At 43.2% G+C, this 26,622-nt stretch overlaps 1 protein-coding gene across 2 annotated transcripts in view; it reads right to left on the bottom strand.

The window, feature by feature from the left end:
• The window catches only part of LOC140194845 (cyclin-dependent kinase 13-like), a 127,547-nt gene extending 105,649 nt beyond the window's left edge, over positions 1 to 21,898 (bottom strand). For both annotated transcript variants that reach the window (XM_072252124.1, XM_072252131.1), the window contains exons 1-2: positions 20,742 to 21,898; positions 15,058 to 15,696 (exon numbers count right to left, since the gene is read on the bottom strand). In XM_072252124.1, coding sequence (XP_072108225.1) covers positions 15,058 to 15,696; positions 20,742 to 21,715 — 1,613 coding nt within the window. In that variant the 5' untranslated portion in view covers positions 21,716 to 21,898. The remainder of the gene's footprint in view (positions 1 to 15,057; positions 15,697 to 20,741) is intronic.
• Between the last annotated feature and the right edge of the window lie 4,724 nt (positions 21,899 to 26,622).

Here is a 26,622-nt window from a genome sequence, read left to right as displayed (position 1 = left end):
TATCTTTTATGCCATGGAGAAATTCCATTAAGCGAGGGGTCCGCGGACCCCAGGTTGAGAATCCCTTACCTAGAACTTTCCAAACAAGGAACAGCTCTTGCTGGGGATATACATTCACAGTAAGGCATTTGTTTTTAATAATCATTTTGAAAAGGAATGCATTATAGAACATTACTTCAAAATATACCAAATTGCATTAAGAAAATGACAGATGTATCATTCCCAAAAACCTTGTAAAAACACAACTTCACTTCAGGTCATCAGCATCCATTCCATCTGTTTTTGGAAAATCTTGCCAGATATACCTGGGAAGCTTGATTTATCAAATCAGACAAAGCTAAACTCAGTTACCTTATTTTAGTGTATTCCAAGTATTCCTGCAAGCCACTTTGGAAAGGAGAATGTGCTAATTATTTTTCCTTTTAAGTTCTCAGGGTCTCGATATTTCTTTTCAGTAATATTAATGGTATAGCCTAATTAGCTGAATTCTTAAATCAGTTTCTGGCACTGGTGAACATTTGACTCACTGATGCTATGCACAATGCTTTCATACGCAGCAGCCCCCACTTCTAGGCATCAGTTTCCAACTTCACAGAACTTAACAGCAGAATATCATTACTGTCACAAGATACTAGGACCTGGAAACAACCAATATAATTTTTGCTTTTTAATATGGTACACTAACAGTAAAAATATTAATTTTGAACAAATCCTAAGAGGAAGTCATCTTAAGAGCAATTGAGCAGAGCACTTCTCAAAGTAGAACAATGGAATCGTTTTCTTTACAAAACTGTAAACACTGAGAATACACAATGTCTAAAAGCTCATATAAGCTTAAGAATCTAAAGAATATTTTAAATTATTTTGTCATTTTTCAGCTAGTTAAGTAACTGCTTGATGTGAAAGCACAATGTTCCCTAGTTTTTATTCTATTGCAATTATTTATTGAAAATAATTGTCCAACAAATGAAGTTAAAAGTCATATTAAAATAAAAGAGCAAAATGGTCCCTAATTAGCACAGTTCCCAATTATAATGAGAGAGCCAGGTTTATGGGGTGTGTTATTAACCTCTCTACTAGAAATTATTTTGCTTTCATGTACAGGTCTTCTCCGCTATCCGAAGGTAGAGCATTCCTATGAGTCGGTTCGTAAGCCGGAATGTCATAAAGTGAATAAGCAATTACCATTTATTAATATGTGGAAAATTTTTGTGCGTTCCCAGACCCAAAAAATAACCTACAAAATCATGCCAAATAACACACAGAACCTAAAATAACAGTAACATATAGTAAAAGCAGGAATGATATGATAAACACACAGCCTATATAAAGTAGAAGTACTTTTCTGCAGCACTGCCTAGCGCAGCAAAAATCTCGCGCAAGTGCTCTCGGCAGAAACACTCTCTCCAGTAACCTTTAAGCTATGAAGCTGCCAAGTCATACCAAATAACACATAAAAATACACAGCCTATATAAAGTAGAAATAATATATGTCATAGTCATACTTTATTGATCCCGGGCGAGATTGGTTAGTCCCGGGGGGCGGGGGGGGGGGGGGGATTGGTTAATGTACAGTGTAGTTTCACTTACCAGAATCTGGAAAACTCCAATAAATTGCAGTTTCGTCACAGTTAAACACTTGCTTATACGAATAACCACCTGACGCAATCGGCAATTGACTCTGATCAGGGCCAACATTTACGTGCCAGGCGGCACCTGATTAATTAGCTTGTTTGTTTCGGCTTTTTTCTTAAAGATGTGCTGGGTGCGTTCCAACTACCGCTGCACCACTGCATTCTTCGCGGCAATGTATCGGTCCACGGCCCGGAGGTTAGGGACCACTTTAAATTATGAAGCTGCCCTCACCTCAGAAACCGATCAAACCACCCCTGACTACCTTTAAATTCCACTTTCGCAACACTTTCATCACCATTGTCCAGTGCTTTCTGTTTCAGCTTATTAAAAAGACTGACTGATTTCTCCCTAAGTATAAGAAAACTTAATGGAACACCATGCTTTGTACACCTATCAATTCACTCAAGCAATAGACTTTCCATTTTATCCATTATTGGATGCCGACTGAGAGATCACTTTGCTACGAGCAGAACCAACAGTAACATCGGCAGCTTTCAAAATTCTTTCTCTTTGCGTATAGTGCAAATGGTGGACGCAGACAAGTTCAACGTGCAATGTCCTTACTTCATTCACCATGATCAAAACGCTTAATTATGTCCAGTTTTACGCTAAGTGTAACACCTTTACGAGCTCTTTTAGGCTTTTACGATACCTTAGAACTCATATTGCTACTGGATGTACAAAATAAATTGAGATAAAGCACGTGTTTAAGCAATGCCGGCTAGAATGCAGTTCCAGGGGAGGAGCTTGGCTGTTCAGGCCCGCGCTACCTTTTTTCCTAACAGTGAAAACACCTTCTGTCAGTGAAAACAGGTAACTAATGTAGATCTTTCGTAACAGCGAGGTGTCATAAGACGAATGCTCAGAAAATGGGGGCCACCTGTACATCATAAACAACTTAAAAACCAATGAACCTTAAACATAAAATATCCCAAGCATTTAGGGCTAAAGGATAGAATAGACAGTCTAGAAAAGTCAAGAGGGGCGAGGTAGACATTGTATCACAGATATTAGACACAAAAAGGCACAAAGACAGAAGTTTTGTTGCCATGATATCTGAGTAGTAATAGGGAACAGGGAAAAGCCTGAGGAACTAAGTACTTTGGATCAATTTTCACAAAGGAAAACACCTGCAACATGCCAGAAAATCACTGATCAGAGGTGAGTGTGTTGGCCATTACTAAGGTGGTGGTGCTGGGAAAGTTGAAAGGCATGAAGGTGGATAACTCAACTAGACCAGATAGACAACACCCCACTACGGTTATTTGTGTATGCAGTTGAGTAAGTTACACTGGGGTGGATGGGGTGGATGGGGTGTCAGGGAGGGGTAGCACCTCTGGTGGGGTAACATGTTGCGTCCTTTTCAAGGCAGTTAGTCCACCTTTGGTCCCCACCTGGCACTCAGCTCTCACCTGTGGCTCCCCGTAGCTGTTTGCATGCGACAGCGGCCACACCCCGGGCAACGGCTTCGACAAGCCGGCTAAACCAGGTGAGGGTAGCTGATGGGTCTCAAACCCTTGGTGAGATAGGGAGTTGTCTATCCCAGCATGTGAAGACAGATTCCGGCGGATTGAGCGGACGAGACCAATGGAAGGTCCAACGGTCAAGAAGGTGGTCTCTGCAAGTGTTGTGGAACGTGTAGAGCAGGACAAGACACAGGAGACGTCCTGGTCATCCACTGCGCCTAGTCCCATCTCCAGCCGTCTCGACTCTGTCTTGCCACTGGATCCAGATGGGAATTGGGAAGAGAGAGTGACGCTGACGCTGCGCAACTCTCCCTCACTTAAATCCAAGTCACACGCTAGTCTCGACACCATCAATAATGGTGTAGAGGTCCTCATCGACGTACGATGCACAAACAACAACACAATGCAGTTGAGAGTACCAATACTACAGACACACACACACTGTCTATAGGCAGTAACATTAATGCTGTTGAACCACGGAAATCAACTCAAACTTTATTCCCAATCTCATACTAATTTGGGCTTTTCTTTGGTGAGGATTTTATTTGCAGTTTCAAAAGATGTACAATAGATAAAATTGAACTACATGGTTTGGTCAAGTGACAATGTGAATGAGTAGGGATGTCCAGAGATTGAAAGATCCTACGGCGTTAACAGCAGTTCACAGAGCAGAACAACCAAAGAAAGCAATGCAACACATCTGACCAGAGGGTAGCAACCAAAGTTCAAAGTAAATTTTCTATCCAAGTACATGTAAGTCACCATATACAACCCCAAGATTCATCTTCTTGCGGACATTCACAATAAATAAAAAGAAACACAAAAGAATGAAAAACTGCAAACAAAGACAGACAATCAACCAATGTGCAAAATAAAAAAAGAATCAAAATAATAGAAAATAAATAAGCAGTAAGTATGGAGAACACAAGTTAAGAGTCCTTGAAAGTGAATTCATAAGTTGTGGGATCAGTTCAATGTTGGGGATGAGTCAAGTTGAGTAAAATTATCCCGTATCAAAAGTCTGATGGTTCATTGCATATTTGAACCAATTCAAATAAAGCAGTTTAATATGGAATAGAAATATAATTTCAAGGCATTCAAAAGTACTGATGCCAGGCAGACAATCTCTGAAGAGTATAGATAATGGCTGGAGTCACCTGCCTAGTAAAGACATGCCAAGAAGATGGCAAATCACTTGGCAAACCACTTCTGTAGAAAAATTTGCCAAGAACAATCATGGTCAAAGACCACGATCGCCCAAGCCATAAGATGGAGCACATAATAATGATGATGAATATTCTGAACCTCAAAGTAGTCAGTAATTCTCAAAACTTGTGAATCAGCAAGAGTAGTAGTATAGGCAAATGACTAAATTCTACAAAGTTACATCAACCTATGGCTTATTAGAATCACAGCTGTGGAAATGCCATTTGCCAATGGGACAACAACCATAATGAAGTGAATGCCTTAATTCAGATAGTAAATGGTAAAAATCAAGGTCTGAAGACAAGTCCAATTGTTATACACTAAGTTGATGGCAAATCTATTCATAACCCAGCAGGTTAATGAAACTGCTGTTGAATACAAATGAGGTGCCACAAGAACATGACAACCTTTAAATCCTGAGGAAAAAATAATGGAAACAAAAGCACACCATTTGCATATTACCCTTCACACCCCTAAGCCTGTTCCATATCAGTAATTTCTACGAACTTTCCAACTTTGATTTATTCTTTTGTCTCACTAGCTGAGAAAATCTATTATCTTTTGTCAATCTCTATTAACAATTAAGTATGAAGACATGTATCTGATAGACGTGTCTTCATGTGAGTGAAGAAATTTCTCAGCTCAGGTGATATCTATTTTTGGTACTTTGACTTCTGAACTCTCAGTCGAAAGAACACCCTCCCATTGTCAAGCACCTTAAAAATTGTAAGCAATTCACGAAAACTCCCTTCTTGGCTAAATAGTTTATTCATTCATGGGAAATAAGAGCATGAATAATGGAATGGAAGTCATTTGGGTTCTTGTGCAAAATCTGACATTCAACAAGATCACCTGGCATTTTTTTTTAGGACCATAAATCCTTCCTTGGTCTAAGTAGAGGAAAACTATATATAAGGATATTCTGAACAATGCCCCACCTAATTATAGTAAAATGTTTTAATCCTGTACTCTTAAAAATCAACTTTCTCCAATTAGCCACAATACTTGCTAGCTCTTAAAACTATGCCCCAGGTCTGCTTTAATAATGTATCACTGCTTCTCAGTGTTTAAATAATCCTTTTCTCCTTCCCCCACCAGGGGATTGGTCAATATTTGGTTCCATTTTCTCCTGAGATACTTCTATATTGAGAATAGATCTTTTAAACACTATTTTCACAAAGCTCTTAACACAGCTCTATCGCAGAGTTGGTGTTCATTATCCATCAAGTACAAAAACAAGTCACATTCAGTCTATTATTGGCAGGGTAGAGATATGTCTCTACCAAAGGAGGTGTAAGATGGTCCTTCCCTCTGCTAACCTGCAGGTCACCCTTGGGCAAGGAGTAGCACCTGCTTAGCCCACCTGATCAGTCAGTGTAGCCATGGGAGCAAGTGTTGGATGGTCGTATGAGCAGCTGGTGTCTATCATAAGTCCTGTTTATGCAACCACTGACACCAGGCAAACAATTTCTGAAGAGTATTGATACTCTCAGTGTCTTGTAAAGACACTGCCCAAAAGAAGCCAATGGCAAACTACTTCAGCAGAAAAAATTGCCAAGAACATAATCATGGCCATGGTTGCCCACATCATACGACAAGGCACATAATGATGATGATGATGATGATGATGATGATGAAGGGAATAAATCTTTTTAACACTATTTTCACTAAGCCCTTCATATGTCTCTATTGCAGAATTATTGTTTATTACCCATTAAGTACAAAAACATAAATTTAGTCTATTATCAGAGAGAAATCTGTAACAGACATCTTGTCAATAATATTAGAACCTTTTTCCATAATAAATGACTTCACCTCCATTCCTAAGAACACAGCATTGGAACTTTAAACATTTACTTGGTAGTGCTGCTGGAAGTAAAGTCCCTTGCCAAAGTTCACCCTCATCTCCAAAGAAACGTTAATCCAAATCCAAGCGTTCTCCAACTCCCGATGGAAAAACATGAGACTGGGAGAACTTCCAGGAACTGCATGGACATTCAACCCTGGTCTTATTCATCAGAATCAAAATGTCTTAATTAGGGAGCATGTTTGTCTTTTAATTTAATACGACCTTTAACTTTTGTTAGTCAGTCAGACCACTTAATTACAACGGAATAAAAACCAAGAAACATTATGCTTTCATGTCGAGCAGTTACTTAAAATGACAAGGTAATTTATAATATTTTTGCAAATGATGTATGACTCTTCACTTTACTTGATATTTTTTTTTAATCCAAGTATAATGAAGTTAACCTAGTACGAAAATACAAAACTTTTAGGAGATCACATGAATTCGTTACTCATTCAACAGAAGTATACTCATACTGTGTGCAGCATTTTCTGATGTCACCATCAGGGATTCCATGATTAGAAATGGTATTCCTCAAGAAATATTCTGTCCTAACTTGCAAGGAATTGGATCCAAATTCTGCCTCAACACCAACTTTCCTTTGACCTAACTTTGGCACCAACACCTGGTATTTTCTGCTGGCAGAGCAGAAGACCTGACACTCTTAGAGAAAAACTACAAGTAGCCATCTCCTGGCTAAGGTGACAACAGTCAGCAATAAACATAAGCACACAGAATACCAACCGATGTTCTTATCTAACATGTACATAGTCCAGAGGTCTGGTGGAACTGCTATCGCTAACACAGATCATTCCAATCACTGGCAGAAATCAGGGATCAATTTTGTAGCCTCTTACCTTGTGTGCTACGTGACATACCAAATGTTATATTTGTTCTTTAAGCCTCCAGGGGAAATTTAATGAGCCATTTAGAGATAATTAATTACATCTCAACTTGGTTGAAATCAAAAATACCCAGTTTCACATCACCTAAATGAAAAAGCCAATTGAGAGAAAAGATTTGTTATTGGTAACTCCTTATACTCAAAGCCCAAGTAAATTACATTATCAAAACACCCAAAGAAAAGTTGAATTTCAGGACAAACAGTTGGGAAAATAAGACATCAAAACATGGTGTTTAAGATATTAACCATTTTCCTCCACTCCCGGGTCTTGGCCAAATACTGACAGAAGGAATGCAAACAAAATGCTCTTCTGCAAAAATGTACGGCATTCTTAATCTCACTATATTAAAAGCCATTCCAGCAAAACCCTGCTCTTAAAATGAATATAAATTTGCTCTTTAAGAAATTCAAACCATAACAGCATTTTCCCCAGAAGTAAATCAAAACCGTTAGAAGGACATTTTCTCCAGAAAGCTGTCCAACATATCCAAAGTGGGAAGACAGCCAAGTTTGTAAAATTAATCAAATTTTGTTTCAATGCCCAACAGCCTCGTCTTTGCATGACTCAAGAACTTTAAACAAGATTATCAAAATAGAATAGTATTAGAACAACATAATGACTCTTAATAAATTAACTGATCTATTTAACAAAGATCATCCCGGAACAAACCTTCTATAGACAAAGATAATCAAAACTTCACTAAAGCAATGTTATTAGAAGCGGTAAATACTCCTTCCCTTATTTAAATCCAGTTCATACTACAATGTGGAACTAAAATTTCAAGCACAAGACTTTTCTCACCAAATTAATGTCAAGTTTTACAGTAAAGTTCCTGAAGTGTTCTCTAGCAATGACTATTGCTTTAAAACAAAACCAGATTCATTACCAAAGTTCAGCTCAAAGACAAATGACAATAATGCAACAAGGTTAATTAAAGCCTCCAACTCTTATTTTAGTATTAGATAAAAATCCCACTGAAGGTGCATTTGAGCACATCTACACGGATCATTGTCACAGGAAAGCAGCATCCATCATCAGGACCCCCACCACCCAGGACATGGTTCTTCGTACTGTTACCATCAGGAAGGAGGTACAGGAGCCTCAGGGGTCACACTACCAGGTTCAGGGATAGTTATTACCCCTCAACCAGCAGGCTCCTGAACCAGCAGGGATAACTTCATTCAACTTCACTTGCTCTATCACTGAGCTGTTCCCACAAACTCTGGACTCACTTTCAATATCTCATGTCATGATGTTTATTGTTCATTTATTTACTAATATTATTTCTCTTTTTGTATTTAGTTGCTGTCTCTTACACACTGGTTGTATGTCCAGTTGGTGCTGTCTTTTCTTAATCCTATTATGGCTATTGGATGCCCACAAGAAAATGAATCTCAGGGTTGTTTATGACATTTATGTACTTTGATAATAAATTTGCTTTGAACTTTGAAATAGATTTTCAGTACAATTAGGATATGGTCTACTTAGAAATGAGTGTAAAGAAATGGCAGAAAAAGTTTAAACTGGACTAGTGCGAGGTGTTGCACTTTGGGAGGTCATAAGCAAGGGGAAAGTATACAGTAAATGACAAGAGCATTGTTGATCAGAGGGGTCTTTGGTTGCAAGTCTGTAGCTTCCCGAAAGAGGTAACACAAGTTGATAGGGACTATGGCGTACTTACCTTCACCTGCCAGGATGTTGAATACACAAGTCAAAAAGCCATCTTGGAAGATGTATAACAACTTTGGTTAGGCCATATCTGGAGAAATGCATTTGGCTCTGGTCACTGCATTACAGGAAGGGTGTGAAGACTTTGGAATAGGTACAGATGAGAGTCACAAGGATGTTGCCCAGCTTACAGAGGATTAGCTACAAGGAGAGGCTGGACAAATGTGATTGTTTCACAAAATACTCTGCAGATGCTGGGGTCAAAGCAACACTCACAACACACTGGAGGAACTCAGCAAGTCGGGCAGCAACCGTGGAAAAGACTGGTTGATGTCTCGGGCCGGAACCCTTCTGGCCCAAAATGTCGACCAGTCTTTTCCATGGATGCTGCCCAACCTGCTGAGTTCCTCCAGCGTGTTGTAAGTGTTAAATGTGATTGTTTACTCTGAACCATCAGAGGCAGAGGGGTGACCCAACACAAGCATAAAATTTGAGACAAAGACAGGTGTCTTATTCCCCAGGGAAGAAATGTCAAATACTAGAGAGCAAAGCTATAAGGTAAGAGTGGGGAGAGTTGAGACTTGAGGCAATTTTTTATTCTTAGAGGGATAGGTGCCTAGAATGCACTGCCAGGAGAGATGGTAGAAGTAGATCCAATAATAACATTTAGAGGCATTTGAACAGGGATATCAACAAAAGAGATGAGACAGAGGGATATGGACCTTGCACAGGCAGATTGGCAAGCTGAAGAGCCTATTCCTGTGCTTGTGTTGCTACTCCTGTGCTGTACAGTTCTGAAGGTTGATAGGTATGTATTGACATAACATACATCGCATGATGTAACACCTTTCTAGCATTTCATTATTCATTGGCAATGAGTTGAAGTGACATTATTAATCAAGAACACAGGCTTCAGAATGCCAAATTATGTGATAACCAACTACACTTCATTGTCCAAAGGATGCAGGGATATCCTGCAGTCATGGGACACTACGCTATATGGTAGGACAGTTGAGGAACAGCGGAAGACTTTCAAAGAGATTTTTCACAATGCTCAATAAAAGTATATTCCAGTTAAAAGCAAGGACAGTAAGAGCAGGCCCTGGATAATGAAGGAAATAAAGGAAGACGTCAAACAAAAAGCTTGTACGTAGAAAGTTGCCAAGAGTAGTGGGAAACTGGAAAATTGGGAAAACTTTAAAAAGCAACCACTAAGCGAGCAATAAAGAAAGGAACATAGATCATGAAAATAAACTAGCACAAAATATAAAAATGGAGAGTAGGAGTTTTTATAATTATATAAAGCAGACAAGGGACCCTTACAGTATGAGAAGGGGGAATTGGTACTGGGTAATGAGGAAACAGCTGAGCTTTTGAATGACCATTTTGTGTTGGTTTTCACAGTGGAGGACACGTCTAACATGTCTGAAAGAGATGATACACAGGCGATGGGGGGGGAGCGAAAACCTCAAAACAATAGCCATCACTAAACAGTAAGTCCTGAGCAAATTTGTGGACCTAAAGTTAGACAAGTCGCCAGGTCCTGATGGAATACATCCCAGGGTACTGAAAGAAATGGCAGAGGTTATAGTTGAGGCTTTGGTGATAATTTACCAAAATTCTCTGGACTCTGGGAAGGCAGCAAATGTCACGCACTGTTCAAAAAAGGATGTAGGTAAAAAGCAGGCAACTACAGGCCAGTTAGTTTAACATCTGATGGAAAAATGCTTGAAGCTATCATTAAAGAAATGGTGAAGCATCTAGAAAAAAATGGTTTCATCAGGCAGACGCAACATGGGTTCAGCAAAGGCAGGTTCTGCTTGACAAACTTACTGGAGTTTCTTGCGGATATAACAAGTGCAGTGGATAGAGGGGAACAGATGGACATTACTTACTTGGATTTCCAGAAGGCGTTCAATAAGGTGCCACATAAAAGACTTCAGGAGGAATAAAAGGAATTTACAAGTACGAGAGGCGATCTTAGAAACATCTAAAATTATGAAAGGGATGGGTAAGATAGAGGCAGGAAAGTTGTTTCCACTGGTAGGTGAGACTAGATCTAGGGGACATAGCCTCAAGATTTGGGGGAGTCAATTTAGGAACTGCTTTTCCCAAAGTGTGGTGAATCTGTGGAATTCTCTGTCCAATGAAGCAGTGGAGGCTACCTCAGTAAGTATATTTAAGACAATATAGATTTTCGTATAGCAGAGGAATTAAGGGTTATGGAGGAAAAGGCAGGTAGGTGGAGACGACTCCATGGCCAGATCAGCCATGATCTTATTGAATGGCAGAGCAGGCTCGATGGGCCAGATGGCCAACTCCAGCTATTTCTTATGTTCTTATGAATCATTTAACAGTAGAGCACAGAAACAAGCCATTTGACCCACAATGCTGTGCAGAACCAGCTAAAAGGCAAATCAAACACATCCAAACATTAATCCCTCTTATCTACACAATGCCCATATTCACTCCATCTTCCTTACATCCATGTACCCATCCAACCATCTCTTAAAAGTCTCTAATGTATTTACCACCATATCAGGCAGCACATTCCTGGCATCCACCACTCTGAGTAAAAAAAAACTTACCCCTCACATCCCCTCTGAACTTACCTCTTCTCAATTTCAATGCATGCTCTCTGGTATTAGACATTTCTACCCTGGGAAACATACTCTGTCCACTATCTATGCCTCTCATAATTTTATAAATCTCCAGCAGATCTCCACTCAGCCTCCGCCACTCCAGAGAAAGCAACACAAGTTTATCCAGCCTCGCGTGATTGCACATGTCCTCTAAACCAGGCAACAACCTGGCAAGCATCTTCTGCACCCTCTCCAAAGTCTCAACATCCTTCTTATAGTGGGGCAACCAGAACGGTGTGCAATACTCCAGATGTGGCCCAACCAGAGTTTTAAATTTGCAACATAACCTCCAAGCAAGCATTTCACAAGCCTTCTTAAACAAGTCATTGAGCTCTGCAGCCACTTTCAAGGAGCTATAACCCAAAGTGTTCTTTATAAACCATATTAACAACTGAACAATGCCATTATATCAGTGGGATAGAGAAATTAAGAGAGGCAGATACCTTGCTGTTTTTAAATATTTTGCTTAACAAGTTAGGATGTCAAACAAATGTTTTAGAAGTATCCAGGAAAGGAACCATTCACATCAATACCATTGGCCATCATGCATCCCAATGGATTTGTGCAAGCTCCTATCAAAGCAATTACATCAGCTTATTCTCCCTCACACTCTTTTTGCCACTTCACAACAGTCACAGCTCTACCGTGCTCAGCTAGCCTCCTAGCACATTACTGATACATACGAATGACCAATTTCATTAAAATCAATTTCACAACTTGAAATTATTCCATTATTACAACCTCCAAAGTTGTGTACAAGTAACCCCCATATCACTATGGAGGGTGGGGGGGGGGGGGGGAGGGCAGGGATCTCACTGAAACCTGCTGAATCTTGAAAGGCTAAGAGAGTGGACATGGAGAGGTTGCTTCCAATAGCGGGGGAGTCTCGGACCAGAGGGCACACTCTCGGGAACAGAAGGGCATCCCTCCAGAACAGAGGTGAGGATGCATTTCTTTAGCCAGATGGGACTGAATCTGTGCAATTCATTGCTGCAGATGACTATGGAGGCCGAGTAATTGGGTATACTTGAAGCGGAGGTTGATAGCTCCAAATTAGTAAGGATATCAAAGGTTACGTAGAAAGGCAGCGGGAGATTAGGGTTGAGAGGGGAAATACATCAGTCATGACGAAATGGTGGAGCAGGCTCCATGGGCCAAATGGCCTAATTCTGCTCCTAGGTCTCATGACCTTATTGCCTGATTACGAAAGGTTCTGTATCACAATTTTCCAAAAATAAAAGTGCCACATCTGTGGATGTATAACATATACTCCGTGAGAGCACATTTTATTCTGCATCTCAAATTTTCAGGTAGTGATGTGAATTTGGTGAGGGAATATTTCCATTACCCAAATGGCTGCCATGCAGGGGATCACCTCTACTGCAGAGCTATGGCTCCAGAATGCATCGAATGCAACAGAGATGGAGAAAATAACACACTGTGCGTAATCTTTTTCTTACTGCTACATTGGCCAAGAGGTGTGGAGCAGATGAAATCACGGTATGTGGGAGGCAGTCGATACCAGTTAGCTTTTACCCATTTTGAAATATTTCATGTCAAGATGCCAATCACCAACAAGAGAAAATCCGCAGATGCTGGAAATCCAAGCAACGCACACCAAGTGCTGGAGGAACTCAGCAGGCCGGGCAGCATCTGTAGCAAAGAGTGCAGTCCAGGTTTCGGGCCGAAACGTTGACTGATTCCCCTCCACAGATGCTGCCTGGCCTGCTGAGTTCCTCCAGCATTTTGTGAGTGATATCAGGATGCCACCTGGATCTGAGAGCACGTTTTTATGAGGACAGGTTGAGCAAGCAAGAGCTTTTCTCAATGGAATGGAGGAGGAAGAGAGGTGACTTAAGAGGTGTATAAGACAATAAGAGGCATAGATAGTGGGCAGCCTGCAAATTAATCCCAGAACAGAAATGGCTAAAACTAAGGGGCATAATTTAGAGAAAATATGGGTTGGGGGTGGGGGAATCAGTAGTTCTTTTTATTTACGTAGAATGGTGTGCTTGTAGAACAAGCTGCTAGGGATGATGATAGAGGCAAATACATTAGAAACATTTAAGAGGTTCTTAAATAGGCATATAGATAAAAGAAAAATGGAGCGCTATGTGGAGGGAAGGGTAAGAAAGGTACGGGAAAAGAGCGGCACCATAGCGTAGCGGTTAGCACAGCATTTTACAGTACAGGCGACCTGGGTTCAATTCCCGCCACTGCCTAAAGGAGTTTGTATGTTCTCCCCATGATCACCTGGGTTTGCTCCGGGTGCTCCAGCTTCCTCCACAGTCCAAAGACATATCGGTTGGTAGACTAGGGTTAAATTGGGGTATCACTTGCTTGAAGTGCTGGGAGGGCCTGTTCCATGTTGTATCTCAATAAATAAAAACGGGGCTGGGGTGGGGTGGGAGGAAATCAGAATAAAGGGGATGGGTACAAGCTGGCAGGTGATAGATGATCATCTCCCAATTTCTTACTTATCCCCCGCCTCTCACCTGCTCCTGACTTGGTTTCGCCTATCACCTGGCTGGCTTGTACTCCTTCACCTACCCTTCCTACCTTCTTATTCTGGCTTCTGCCCTCTCCCTTTCCAATCCCGATGAAGGGTTTTGGCCCGAAACATCGACCGTTTATTCCGCCCCATAGATGCTGCCTGACTTGCTAAGTTTCTCCAGTGTTTTGTGTGTATTTACGAGCAAACTCCCTGTTCCAGCATTTGGGTGAAGGAAATTTCATCTTACAGAATTCACGAATCATGATCCAAAAATTTGATATGTAATAAATTTTGCTTTCATGGAATCCAAGAAATAAAATTTGCATTTAAAAAAAAACTTGCGCTTCTTGATGCAGCTTTGCATTATGGGAAAAAAATGCAATATGGACCTTGTCCCAGGAATGCACCCTGCCCCCTCCATCCCCACCCTTAGTGTAGCACTTGGGTCACCTGTACTGTATTGCTACCCGTGAAACAAAGCTGTGAACAACATAGGTACTTCATGTTCCTAAAGCAACACTTTGAAAGTCAATCAGTGGCTGTGAAGCACTTTGCCAAGTCTTGAGGTACCTTCAGAAAGAACTTTCCTCAAACGCAAGCCCAACTTTTCCTGTTCATAAAAGTCACCACCATCTCCAAAACAATAACTGCATCCTTGAAAACAAATAGCTCGAATAGACACAGCAGGAGAATTAGGCCATTCTGCCCATTGTGTATGGTCCACTGTTTCATCATGGCTGATTTATTATCCCCTCAGTCCCATTCTCCTGCCTTCTCCCCATAACCCTTGACACCCTGACTAATCAAGAACCTATCAACTTCTGCTTTAAATATTCCCAATGACTTGGCCTCCACAGCCATCAGTGGGCAATGAGTTCCAGGTTCACCATCCCTGGCTAAAGAAATTACTCCTTATCTCTATTCTAAATGGATGTCCCTCTATTCTGAAGATGCACCCTTTGATCCTAGACTCTCCCACTATAGGAAACTTACTCTTCACGTCCACTCTATCTAGGCCTTTCAATATTCGATGGGTTTCAATGAGATCTCCCCCCCACCATTCTTCTAAAATCCAGTGAGTACAAGCCTTCAAGTCTATTCCAAAAGAGCATTGTGTAAAATTACTGTAAACCAGGCTTCAATGCAAGTTCTTCACTGGATTGTCCCAGCTATGCTGAAAAGCATCTTTTACCTGCTCACACCCTCTGGCTCCTCCTTGGTCAGCACTAGGGGCAGAGGTAGTGGTGGTAACGTTGATGTAAGTGGCTGTGAATTCTTCTCTTTTTCCTTTGTAGACTCACTTGGCAGAGCTTGCTTGGGTTTCTCTTTTGGTGTGGTTGACTCCACTTTAAGTGATGGCGTTTTGGGAGTTTTTGTTACCAGGTTCACCAATACCGCTTCCTTTTTGTCCAAGGTTGACTCAGGGTCTATTTTTACCTCCTGGGAAATCGGCTTAGTTTTCAGTTTCTCGTTTTTAACTGCCGCTTGGATTCCAGTGTTCGATGGGGAAGCAGGTGCTCGCTCTGACTTGAGCTTACCAGCTTCCTTTGTATCCTTTGTCTGAGATGTGTGGCCTGCTGTTGAACTGGCATTGCCACTTGCCTTGGCAGCAGTCACATTAAGTGCATTAGAGGTTTTAGCATTATTCTTAGCAGCTTCAACAGCTCTTGCTTTTTTATGCTTATTCAGCTCAGCAGCAAGACTAGTCTTATAAGTTAAACTGTTTGGTGAAATGCTTGACTGCCGACTACGAGACCTTGAAACACGATGCTTGCTGCGAGATCTTGAGCGTCTGGAATAATATGGACTTCTGCTCCGTGACTTGGGTCTCCTGAAAATGCAAATCATGAAACCAATAAAGATCCAATTAATTAAATAAAAAGTGCAGGTCATTTATTGTGAAGGCAAATAAAGCCTGAATAAGTAGGCATGAGCATTTGATGACAGTTTCTTGCCATAAGAAATACACATTGAAAAATGTTCGAATTGACCCACATGGATTCACAAAGTAGATGAAAGTTTCAATTGTTTTAATTACTATGAATACAAAAAATTCTACAAATGCTGAAAAATCCAGAACAATACAAAAAAATGCTGGAGGAACTCAGCAGGTCAAGTAATATCTATGAAGAGGAATAAGTAAGTCGACAGTTCATCAAAACTGAAAGGGAAGGGGGAAGATGCCAGAATATGCTAGAATTACAATGGCTATTCAACACCTAAAGTTGGTATTTTTCACCATCAACACTGCCCTCAACCACAGCTCTTCCATTTCACACGTCTGCTCTTATCCCATCCTCTCGCCACCCTACCAGGGATAGGGTTCCGCTTGTCCTCATCTACCACCCTACCAGCCTCCTGTCCAGCACATAATTCTCCGAAATTTCCGTCATCTCCAACGAGATCCCACTACCAAACACATCTTTCCCTCCCCCCACTTTCTGCTTTCCATGGGGATCACTCCCTTGGAGACTCCCTTGACCATTCGTCCCTCCCCACTGATCTCCCTCCTGGCATTTATCCTTGCAAGTGGAATAACTGCTACACCTGCCCCTACACCTCCTCCCTCACTACCGTTAAGGACCCCAAGCAGTCTTTCCAGGTGAGGCGACATTTCACCTGAGAGTCTGTTAGGGTCGTATACTGCACTTGGTGCTGCCGGTGTGGCCTCTTATGTATTGGTGAGACCAGACGTAGACTGGGAGACGGCTTCGCCAGGCATCCACGCGTCATCCGCCAGAACAAGCGGGATCTTCCAGTGGCCACCCATTTTACTTCCACTCCCATTCCATTATGTCCATCCTTGGCCTCCTCCACTGTCGGGATAAGGCCACACTTGGGTTGGAAGAACAACACCTTATACTCTGTTTGGGTGAACGTCGACTTCCCAAACTTCCAGTGATGCCTCCATTCCCCCCCTCCACCACTTCACCATTTCCCAACCCCATGCCCCTCTGGTGCTCCTCCCCCACCCTTTCTTCCATGGCCTTGTCTCTTTCACCAATCAGCTTCCTAGCTCCTTGCTTCGTCCCTCTCCCTCCAAGCTTCACATATCACCTGATATTTCTCTCTCTCCTCCTCCCCCCTTTCTAATCTACTCTCAGCCTTTTCTCTCCAGTCCTGCCGAAGGGTTTCAGCCCAAAACGTCGACTGTACTTATTTCCATCGATGCTGCCTGGCCTGCTGAACTCCTCCAACATTTTGTGTTTGTATTGCTCGGATTTCCAGCATCTGCAGATTTATTTCGTTCTTTTTTCCTTTTTGGCTCATTTCAGTAAGGTAAAACACATCAAGGGGTGAGAGACAGGAGCTGCTAGATGATTAGTGGAACCAAGTGAAGAGGGGATGATGGACCGTAATTTTTGTCTGAAAGTTGTTGCACTCATTCCATCGGATGCGTGTTTGATGTAACTTACAGGCCCAGGATTAGTTAAACCTATTTTTGTATGGAATTCACAAAATGGTTTGAATAGCCGCCTTCTGCACTATAAATTTCAATGAAACATTTCATAGGGTGCTGAAAATGAGTAGTTTTTCCTCACATTGTGCACAAAAGTTTGTATTGTCTACACTGTAAATGCTAGGCATGAGCAATATACCTGGAGCTGCAAAAGATGGAATGTTGTCTCAGAGAACCTGAGCAGCCTGTGCACAAAAAAAATAACTGGATCTGAAGAGTCAGTCTCAAGCATCACTAATTCAATCCCCAAAAGTTCGAGAATTAGAGCACTCAACTTTCCAAAATAAATCATTCCTTTCATATGGTCTTTGGCTGCAAAATTGACCAGTAGCTTACAAGGTCTGTTCTGAGAGTCATTAAGGTGCCCCCACATTACTCTGTGGGTCTCTAGCCAGTTTCCTCACCTGAAATAAATAATATATATATATTCAAATTCTAGTTTCAGGACAACTGTTCAACCCTTTGGAGACCGCCTAGTAACATCATCACTATTCTATCTTTCAGTTTTGATTAAAATTTTATGTGACAGATATGTTTCTAAGCATTATCTTTCAGGTCTCAAGTCAGAACCAAAATATGCCTGCATTATCATCTGGGGATTACTTCAAATTAATAGCCAGGCCTCATGTTATCCATGAAGGCTGAGATAGTGTTTTTACAAAAAGAAAACTTTTTGCTGAAAGATCAGAAAGTGCTTTAAAATGGCCATTGTCTATTCAAGCCATTGGGGCCTGTGCCAGTTTCTAATACAGACCCTTTACCCTTACTCTCAGGTAGTTTACACTCTCTCTATAATGCCCAACTTCCCTGTGACTCTACAGCAGGGATAACTTAGTTATAATGCCAGCACATCCTTGCAAACTAGAAACCACATCCCACTATTTCCCAAGCTAGAAATGGTTAATACAAGGGGCATCATTTTAAGGTGACTGAAGGAAATTATAAGATATCCATAAGATAAGGTTGCATAGAGTTGGGGGTGATGTATTAGCATGGAGAGATGATTGGTTAACCAACAGAAAGCAGAGAGTTGGGATACATATGTGTTACTCTGGTTGGCAATCAATGGTGTGCCGCAGGGGTTGGTGCTGGGCCAGAAACTGTTCATGATATACATTAATGATCTGGAAGAGGGTATTGAGTGTGGTGTATCTAAGTTTGCTGATGACACTAAATTGAGTGGAAAAGCGAATTGTGCAGAGGATATGGAGAGTCTGCAGAGAGATATAGATAGATTAAGTGAGTGGGCGAGGTCATCCACTTTGAAAGGAAAAATGGAAGAGCAGATTATTATTTAAATGATAAAAGACTGCAGAATGCTGCTGTGCAGAGGGAATTGGGAGTGCTTGTGCATGAATCACAAAAGATTGTTTTGCAGGTGCAGCAGGCTATCAAGGCGGCAAATTGGCCTTCATTGCGAGTGGATCGGATTTAAGAGCAGGAGGTTATGCTGCAACTGTACAAGGTACTGGTGAGGCCGCACCTAGAGTACTGTGTGCAGTTCTGGTCTCCTTACTTGAGGCTTTGGAGGCAGTGCAGAGGAGGCTCACCAGGTTGACTCCAGTGATGAGGGGGTTAGATTATGAGGAGAGATTGAATCATCTGGGATTCAGAAGGATTAGAGGAGATCTTATAGAAACATAAAATTATGAAAGGGATAGATTGCTTCCAGAGGTAGGCAGGACTAGAACTAGGGAACATAGCCTCAAGATTCAAGGGAGATGAGGAGGAACTGCTTTACCCAGAGTGGTGAATCTGTGGAATTTTCTACCCAAAGAAGCAGTGGAGGCTACCTCAGTAAATGTATTTAAGACAAGGTTGGATAGATTTTTGCACAATACGAGAATTAAAGGTTATGGAGAAAAGGCAGATGGATTTGAGTCCATGGTCAGAACAGCCATGATCTTATTGAATGGCAGAGCAGGCTCAACAAGCCAGATGGTTCCAATTCCTTATGATTTAATAAAGGGGGGGGGGGCAGGAAGGAGGAAAGGGCATGGTACACTCGGCCAGGCTGCCAAGGGTGGTAGTAGAGGCATGTACATTAGGGACATTGAAGGAACCCTTAAAAGGCAAGTAGATGATAGAAAAATGGAGGGGAACATGCACAAAATGCTGGAGGAATTTAGCAGGTCAGGCAGCATCTATGAAAAGGAATAAAGAGGTGACATTTCAGGCCAACAGTCCCCATTAGGACTCATTAAAACAGAAGATTATGTAAGGATAGATTGATAAGAGTTGGTTAAAAGGCTGACACAGCATAGTAGGCCAAAGGGTCTCTACTGCGCTTTAATGTTCTAAATCCCATGAAATACTCCATAACTAAATCAGATCTATCATCGACCAATGTGACGTGAAATTCATTTTGCAGCAGTAGTACATAAAACCACCAATGGTGCAAATAACGCAATACAAAAGCACGCATACAACAATGCACTCCAACTTCACACATTACCAACACTGTGACTACAGCTACTACCAACTGTTAATTTTACAAAATCAATTCATCAACAGATAGCCTTGTATACCAGAATGCTTTATACTTAACAGGTATTTTAGCTTGTAAGGGCTGAAGTGTTATTAAAACAGGGAAATCACGATCTCATGAACTATCTGAAAGGAAAACGGTATTATCATGTACCTAAAAGGCTGCTAAAGAGCAAGAGCTGTAGGAATTAATGTCAAGAGCCACGAAACATAAAGCATTTCATCTTGCTTAAAACTTTTGAGATTATAATTTACATAATAATGTCTATCACATAAATATCAAAAATACAAAAATTTATTGGATTAGCCCAGACAATGATCATTCATTGACAATCTTTCCTTCAGATCACATCTAACTTTGCAAGAGCACTGACGTTACACCAATTCAACATAATAGAATTTAAAATCTTATTACATTTCAGGATTTAATATAAGACATTGGACACTGAGCCCTTAGCACTACGAAACTCAATTCATGGGAATGCTATGACATATGTTACTAGATTTTACACTAACTCTTATAATTAAAAGTAAAAATCTATCTGCTATGGAAGAATTTGACATCAGGTAAACTGAAGTAGAAAGGTGAAATAATATTTGTCAGTTCTATGGAATTACTGACGTACAATATTTGACACCAGCACACTTAATTGTGCGGAGGGAGGGGGGGGGGGTGTCTTCGATGTTCCTATCATTCACTCTGTGGGGCCGTTCTTGTTCCGTGAATGTCCATGAAATGTACGAATTTCAAGTTGTATACTGTACACATTCTTAAAGGAACCTCTGGATTGTATAACAACTAACTTTGTAATAACCTTTGTTGTATAAGCCGTGTTACTTTACGATATTGAATACTCATCAAGGCAATACAATAATCACACAACTTTTCTCCACCCCTTGCCCGGTTATCTTCCCCCACAGAGACTGACCTGAGTTCGGGGCTCCGGCTGAATGGGCTGGACGAGCGGCGGCGGCTGCTGCTGGAGTAGGGGTTGGGAGAGAGGCCGCCAAACTCATAGGGGCTGAGATGCCGGGAGAAGCTGGGCGAGCGGCGGCGGGGAACCGAGTAGGGGCTGGGAGAGCGGCCCGTGTAGCCGGGGTGCAAGCCCTGCTCCCGCGAACCGTACAGGGGCTTGAAGGCGAAGAGCGGCGGCGGGGGGCTGCGGCCGTACAGGTCAAAGGCGCCCGGCCTGACGGGGCTGTGGCCGGCGCCGGGTCCGTACACCTGCGGGTAACAAGGCACGGCCGTCCCGTACGGGCTCGGCTCCCTGTACACCGGGCTGCGAGGCCCAGGCGAAGCCGAGGTGCGGTAAGCCCGCGGCGTATCCCAATCCAAGTCCCGGTAAGCCCGCGGCGGAGGCTCCCGGTAAGCGGCGGGTGTCTCTTTGTCAGTGCGATGCGAGGCGCGGCTCCCTCGGGCCTCCTGGCCCGACTGCTCGGCCCCCGATGCCGCCGCCGCCTTGTTGCGGTTCCGGCTCTTGCTTCTCTTGCCGTCGGCCCGCGACCGGGAGCTCTCCTTAGCCCGGCCCCGCCTCCGCCGCTCCTTCTCTCGCCAGCGTTCGGTGGGCCGGTGGCTGGCGGCGCCCTCCGCCTGCGAGCTCACGTTCTCATATTCCACCAAGCCCCGCAGCGACAGCGGCAGAGCCGACGGGCCCGAGGAGGCGCCAGCTGCTGCGGCGACAGCCGCTGCCACCGCCGGGTGTTTACCATCCCGCCGCAGGGCCCGGCTCTCGGCCGAGCGCTTCTTGCGGCGTTTCCTACGCCGCGAACTCGAGGAACGGGGAGCGGTGGCCGTTGCGCAGCGGCCCTGGTCCCGGGCCTGCGCCAGGCCGCTCTCACTCAGGCGTCTCCTGACGCTGGGGCTGTGACCCCGGCTCCCGCCGCGGGTCTCCGTGCTTGGCATTGACTCGCGGGGGACGAGCAGCGACCGACCCCCCTCACTCCATGGGCTCGGCGCCGCCGGACATCACACAAGGCCCTGCCCTCTCCTGTCCACCGGGCCCTGCAGCCGCGACTCTAGCAGCGCCGGTACATCCGGGCCTCCGCGGCGCGCGATGCCCCTCCGCGCCGACTCACAAAATGGCCGCCTTGCCGGGGCGCACGGAAACCCTCGTCGACGTCACTCGCCCCACATCCGGCCGTTCGGGCCTGTGAGCGCGGTGAGGAGAACCGGCGCCTGGGTCTGGCGCTCAAACCTTCCCGGGGGAATGGAGCAGCTTAACGCCGTCTAATGACAGCAATAACCCGGGACAAGGTTTGCTTCTGTCACCCACCTTTCGCTCCGTTACTTATGCGTGCAACTGTTACCTCGTCCCTGACTTCAGAATCAAGTTTAACACTGACTTCTGATAAATTTAAAAAAAAATCAGGTTCACTGACTTCAAATTGAGAAACAAGTTTATCATTTTATTATTAAATCAGCTTTATTATCCCTGATTTATGGAATGAAAATTGTTGCTTTGTGGCAGCAGTTCAGCGTAAAGACATAGAATTACAGAAATGAATGAATAGTGCAGACATGTATAATGACATGGGGTTCGTGAGTTTATGGATCATTCAGAAATGTAGTGGTGCAGAAGAACATTCACAATCAGGTTTATTATTACTGACATATGTTCTGAAATTTATCGTTTTGCGGCCGCAGTACAGAGTAAGCGATAAAAAAAATTACCAGAAGTTACAATAAATAAGTAACTAGTGCAAGAGGGAAATAGAGAGGTAGTGTTTGTGGACCATTCAGTAATCTGATGGCAGAGGAGAAGAATCTGTTCCTAAAACAGTGATTGTGGGTATTCTGGCTCCCGTTGCTCATCCCCAGTGATAGTCATGAAAAGAGGGCATGTCCTGGTTGGGGAAGGGCGTTAATGCTCGATTATTCTCTAGTTAAGTTATAACCCTGCAAAGTAGTACAGAGTTTAGTGGCTCCTGGGATGATGTTTTTGCAGGGAAATGTACTATGGACACGTGGTCGATGTTTAGAGATCTCTTGCGGGATGTAAGGGATAAATTTGTCCCGGTGAGGAAGATAAAGAATGGTAGGGTGAAGGAACCATGGGTGACAAGTGAGGTGGAAAATCTAGTCAGGTGGAAGAAGGCAGCATACATGAGGTTTAGAAAGCAAGGATCAGATGGGTCTATTGAGGAATATAGGGAAGCAAGAAAGGAGCTTAAGAAGGGGCTGAGAAGAGCAAGAAGGGGGCATGAGAAGGCCTTGGCGAGTAGGGTAAAGGAAAACCCCAAGGCATTCTTCAATTATGTGAAGAAAAAAAGGATGACAGGAGTGAAGGTAGGACCGATTAGAGATAAAGGTGGGAAGATGTGCATGGAGGCTGTGGAAGTGAGTGAGGTCCTCAATGAATACTTCTCTTCGGTATTCACCAATGAGAGGGAACTTGATGATGGTGAGAACAATATGAGTGAGGTTGATGTTCTGGAGCATGCTGATATTAAGGGAGAGGAGGTGTTGGAGTTGTTAAAATACAATAGGACAGATAAGTCCCCGGGGCCTGATGGAATATTCCCCAGGCTGCTCCACGAGGCGAGAGAAGAGATTGCTGAGCCTCTGGCTAGGATCTTTATGTCCTCGTTGTCCACGGGAATGGTACCGGAGGATTGGAGGGAGGCGAATGTTGTCCCCTTGTTCAAAAAAAGGTAGGAAGGATAGTCCGGGTAATTATAGACCAGTGAGCTTACATCTGTGGTGGGAAAGCTGTTGGAAAAGATTCTTAGAGATAGGATCTATAGGCATTTAGAGAATCATGGTCTGATCAGGGACAGTCAGCATGGCTTTGTGAAGAGCAGATCTTGTCTAACAAGCCTGATAAAGTTCTTTGAGGTGGTGACCAGGCATATAGATGAGGGTAGTGCAGTGGATGTGATCTATATGGATTTTAGTAAGGCATTTGACAAGGTTCCACACGGTAGGCTTATTCAGAAAGTAAGAAGGCATGGGATCCAGGGAAGTTTGGCCAGGTGGATTCAGAATTGGCTTGCCTGCCGAAGGCAGAGGGTGGTGGTGGAGGGAGTACATTCAGATTGGAGGATTATGACTAGTGGTGTCCCACAAGGATCTGTTCTGGGACCTCTACTTTTCATGATTTTTATTAACGACCTGGATGTGGGGGTAGAAAGGTGGATTGGCAAGTTTGCAGATGACACAAAGGTTGGTGGTGTTGTAGATAGTGTAGAGGGTTGTCAAAGATTGCAGAGAGACATTGATAGGATGCAGAAGTGGGCTGAGAAGTGGCAGATGGAGTTCAACCCGGAGAAGTGTGAGGTGGTACACTTTGGAAGGACAAACTCCAAGGCAGAGTACAAAGTAAATGGCAGGATACTTGGCAGTGTGGAGGAGCAGAGGGATCTCGGGGTACATGTCCACAGATCCCTGAAAGTTGCCTCACAGGTGGATAGAGTAGTTAAGAAAGCTTATGGGGTGTTAGCTTTCATAAGTCGAGGGATAGAGTTTAAGAGTCGCGAGGTAACGATGCAGCTCTATAAAACTCTGGTTAGGCCACACTTGGAGTATTGTGTCCAGTTCTGGTCGCCTCACTATAGGAAGGATGTGGAAGCATTAGAAAGGGTACAGAGGAGATTTACCAGGATGCTGCCTTGTTTAGAAAGTGTGCATTATGATCAGAGATTAAGGGAGCTAGGGCTTTACTCTTTGGAGAGAAGGAGGATGAGAGGAGACATGATAGAGGTGTACAAGATAATAAGAGGAATAGATAGAGTGGATAGCCAGCGCCTCTTCCCCAGGGCACCACTGCTCAATACAAGAGGACATGGCTTTAAGGTAAGGGGTGGGAAGTTCAAGGGGGATACTAGAGCAAGGTTTTTTACTCAGAGAGTGGTTGGTGCGTGGAATGCACTGCCTGAGTCAGTGGTGGAGGCAGATACACTAGTGAAGTTTAAGAGACTACTAGACAGGTATATGGAGGAATCTAAGGTGGGGGCTTATATGGGAGGCAGGGTTTGAGGGTCGGCACAGCATTGTGGGCCGAAGGGCCTGTACTGTGCTGTACTATTCTATGTTCTATGTTCTATGACATTAATTCCTATTACTCCTCTGTACTAATTCCAGTTCTTTTGTACGAGTTACCCTGTCTCACTCCTCTGTAGAACTTACCCTGTTGCCCTGGCCCTCTCTGCAGAAGTTCTGTCAACCACATTTGCTCCATTAAAGTTCAAAGTACATTTATTAATCAAAGTATGTATGCAGTTTACAACCCTTCGCCACAGACAGTCATGAAGCATGGAGATAAGCAAAGAAAACCATCAAACCCCCTCTCCCACCACGCACAAAAACATATATTTGTACAGCTGTTACTCTGTTCCACTCCTCTGTAGAAGTTTCCCATTTTATACTCTATCCTAAAATATTTAGTTGTCTTTGAAACGTTCAGTTCAATTAAATGGGAAAGCTCTAACTTGCTTTACAGCACATGGCCCATATTTTGAAGCAATTCTTTTAAACTACCACAAATTATGGTTCATTGTCATTTTAAGAATCAGTGTAATGTGAAACATATATATGAAAGGTCATGTGCATCTCCTCTAACCTGGTCTACTGCACTCAGTGCTCCCCCTGCATCAGTGAGACCAGGCTGAGACCCAGTGACCGCTCTGCAGAACACCCATGCTCGGTCTGCAATGGCAATCCCAAGTTTACAGTTGGAGACTGTTTTGATTCCCCTTCCTATTCTCATTCCCACACTGACCTGTCCATCCCTGACCCTCTGTACTGCCATGATAAAGCCCTATGCAACCTGGAGGGCCAACACCTTATATTCTGCCTGTGTAATCTACAATCCAGTGGCATGAAATCTTTTAATCCTCTGGTCCTCCCATTTTGTCCCCTCCCCCCTCCCATCTCTGCCCCTTCCTCTTCCTGGCTCCATTACCCACTTCACACACACGTCCCCCCACCCACTCCAAAAAGAAATCTGTTTCCAACCATTATTCACCTTAATCCCTTCTGGTTCCCATTTTCACCTCCTTTATTTATGTGAATCCAGAACTCGCAGCGTTTTGCATTCCTGTGCATCTCCCTCTAGCAGCTGTCTCCTATCACCCTCCCCTCTACCTTGTTCCATTTGGTTTACCCCTTTTTTGTTTCTCTGTACCTCCATCCAACATTCACCTACTGCGGTCTTCCAACACCACCCCACTCACCCTTTTCTACCTGGCATGAACTGTCTGTCACTTCTCACAGGCCCCTAACCTGGGAGTTTACTGGCCATCCGTGCTTCCACCCTCAGTCCTGATACTGGGCTTTGACCAAAATAGCATTAATTTCTTTCTTCCCTGAAGCACCTTCAATAACTCCAAAAGACTGAAGTTGGGTAAAATACTGAAAGGCTTTTGTTCGCTGTACAACACAACCTCCATGGTGAGTGTCTGCCCCTGGACTGAGGGGGAGGGGCAAGGCAAAATCACCTTTATTCAGGAATCTGTGGGAGGAGCCACAGGGGCAGTCAGCAGAGGGGCGTGTCCAGACAGGTAACCCAGTTACAACATATACATGGTTTACCACAGTTTTACAGATGCTGCTTGACCTGTTGTGTTCCTCCAGCGGACTGAAGGTTCACTAGATTCTGGAATAGTTCTAGAGGTCTAGAAAATTGTAAAATGTCACCCTGCTCTTTAAGAAGGGAGGGGTGTAGAAGAAAGGAAATTATAGAACAGTTAGCATAACTTCAGTGCTTGGGAAAATGTTGGTGTCTATTATTAAGGATGGGTTTTTTGGATATTTGGAGGCACGTGATAAAGGGAAATCTTGCCTGACAAAATCTGCTGGAATTCTTTGAGGAA

This window comes from Mobula birostris, chromosome 1, assembly GCF_030028105.1.
Source record: "Mobula birostris isolate sMobBir1 chromosome 1, sMobBir1.hap1, whole genome shotgun sequence".
NCBI lineage: Eukaryota > Metazoa > Chordata > Chondrichthyes > Myliobatiformes > Myliobatidae > Mobula > Mobula birostris.
Note: the sequence above shows the minus strand (reverse complement) of the source record. Positions and strands in the feature narration are given on the sequence as shown.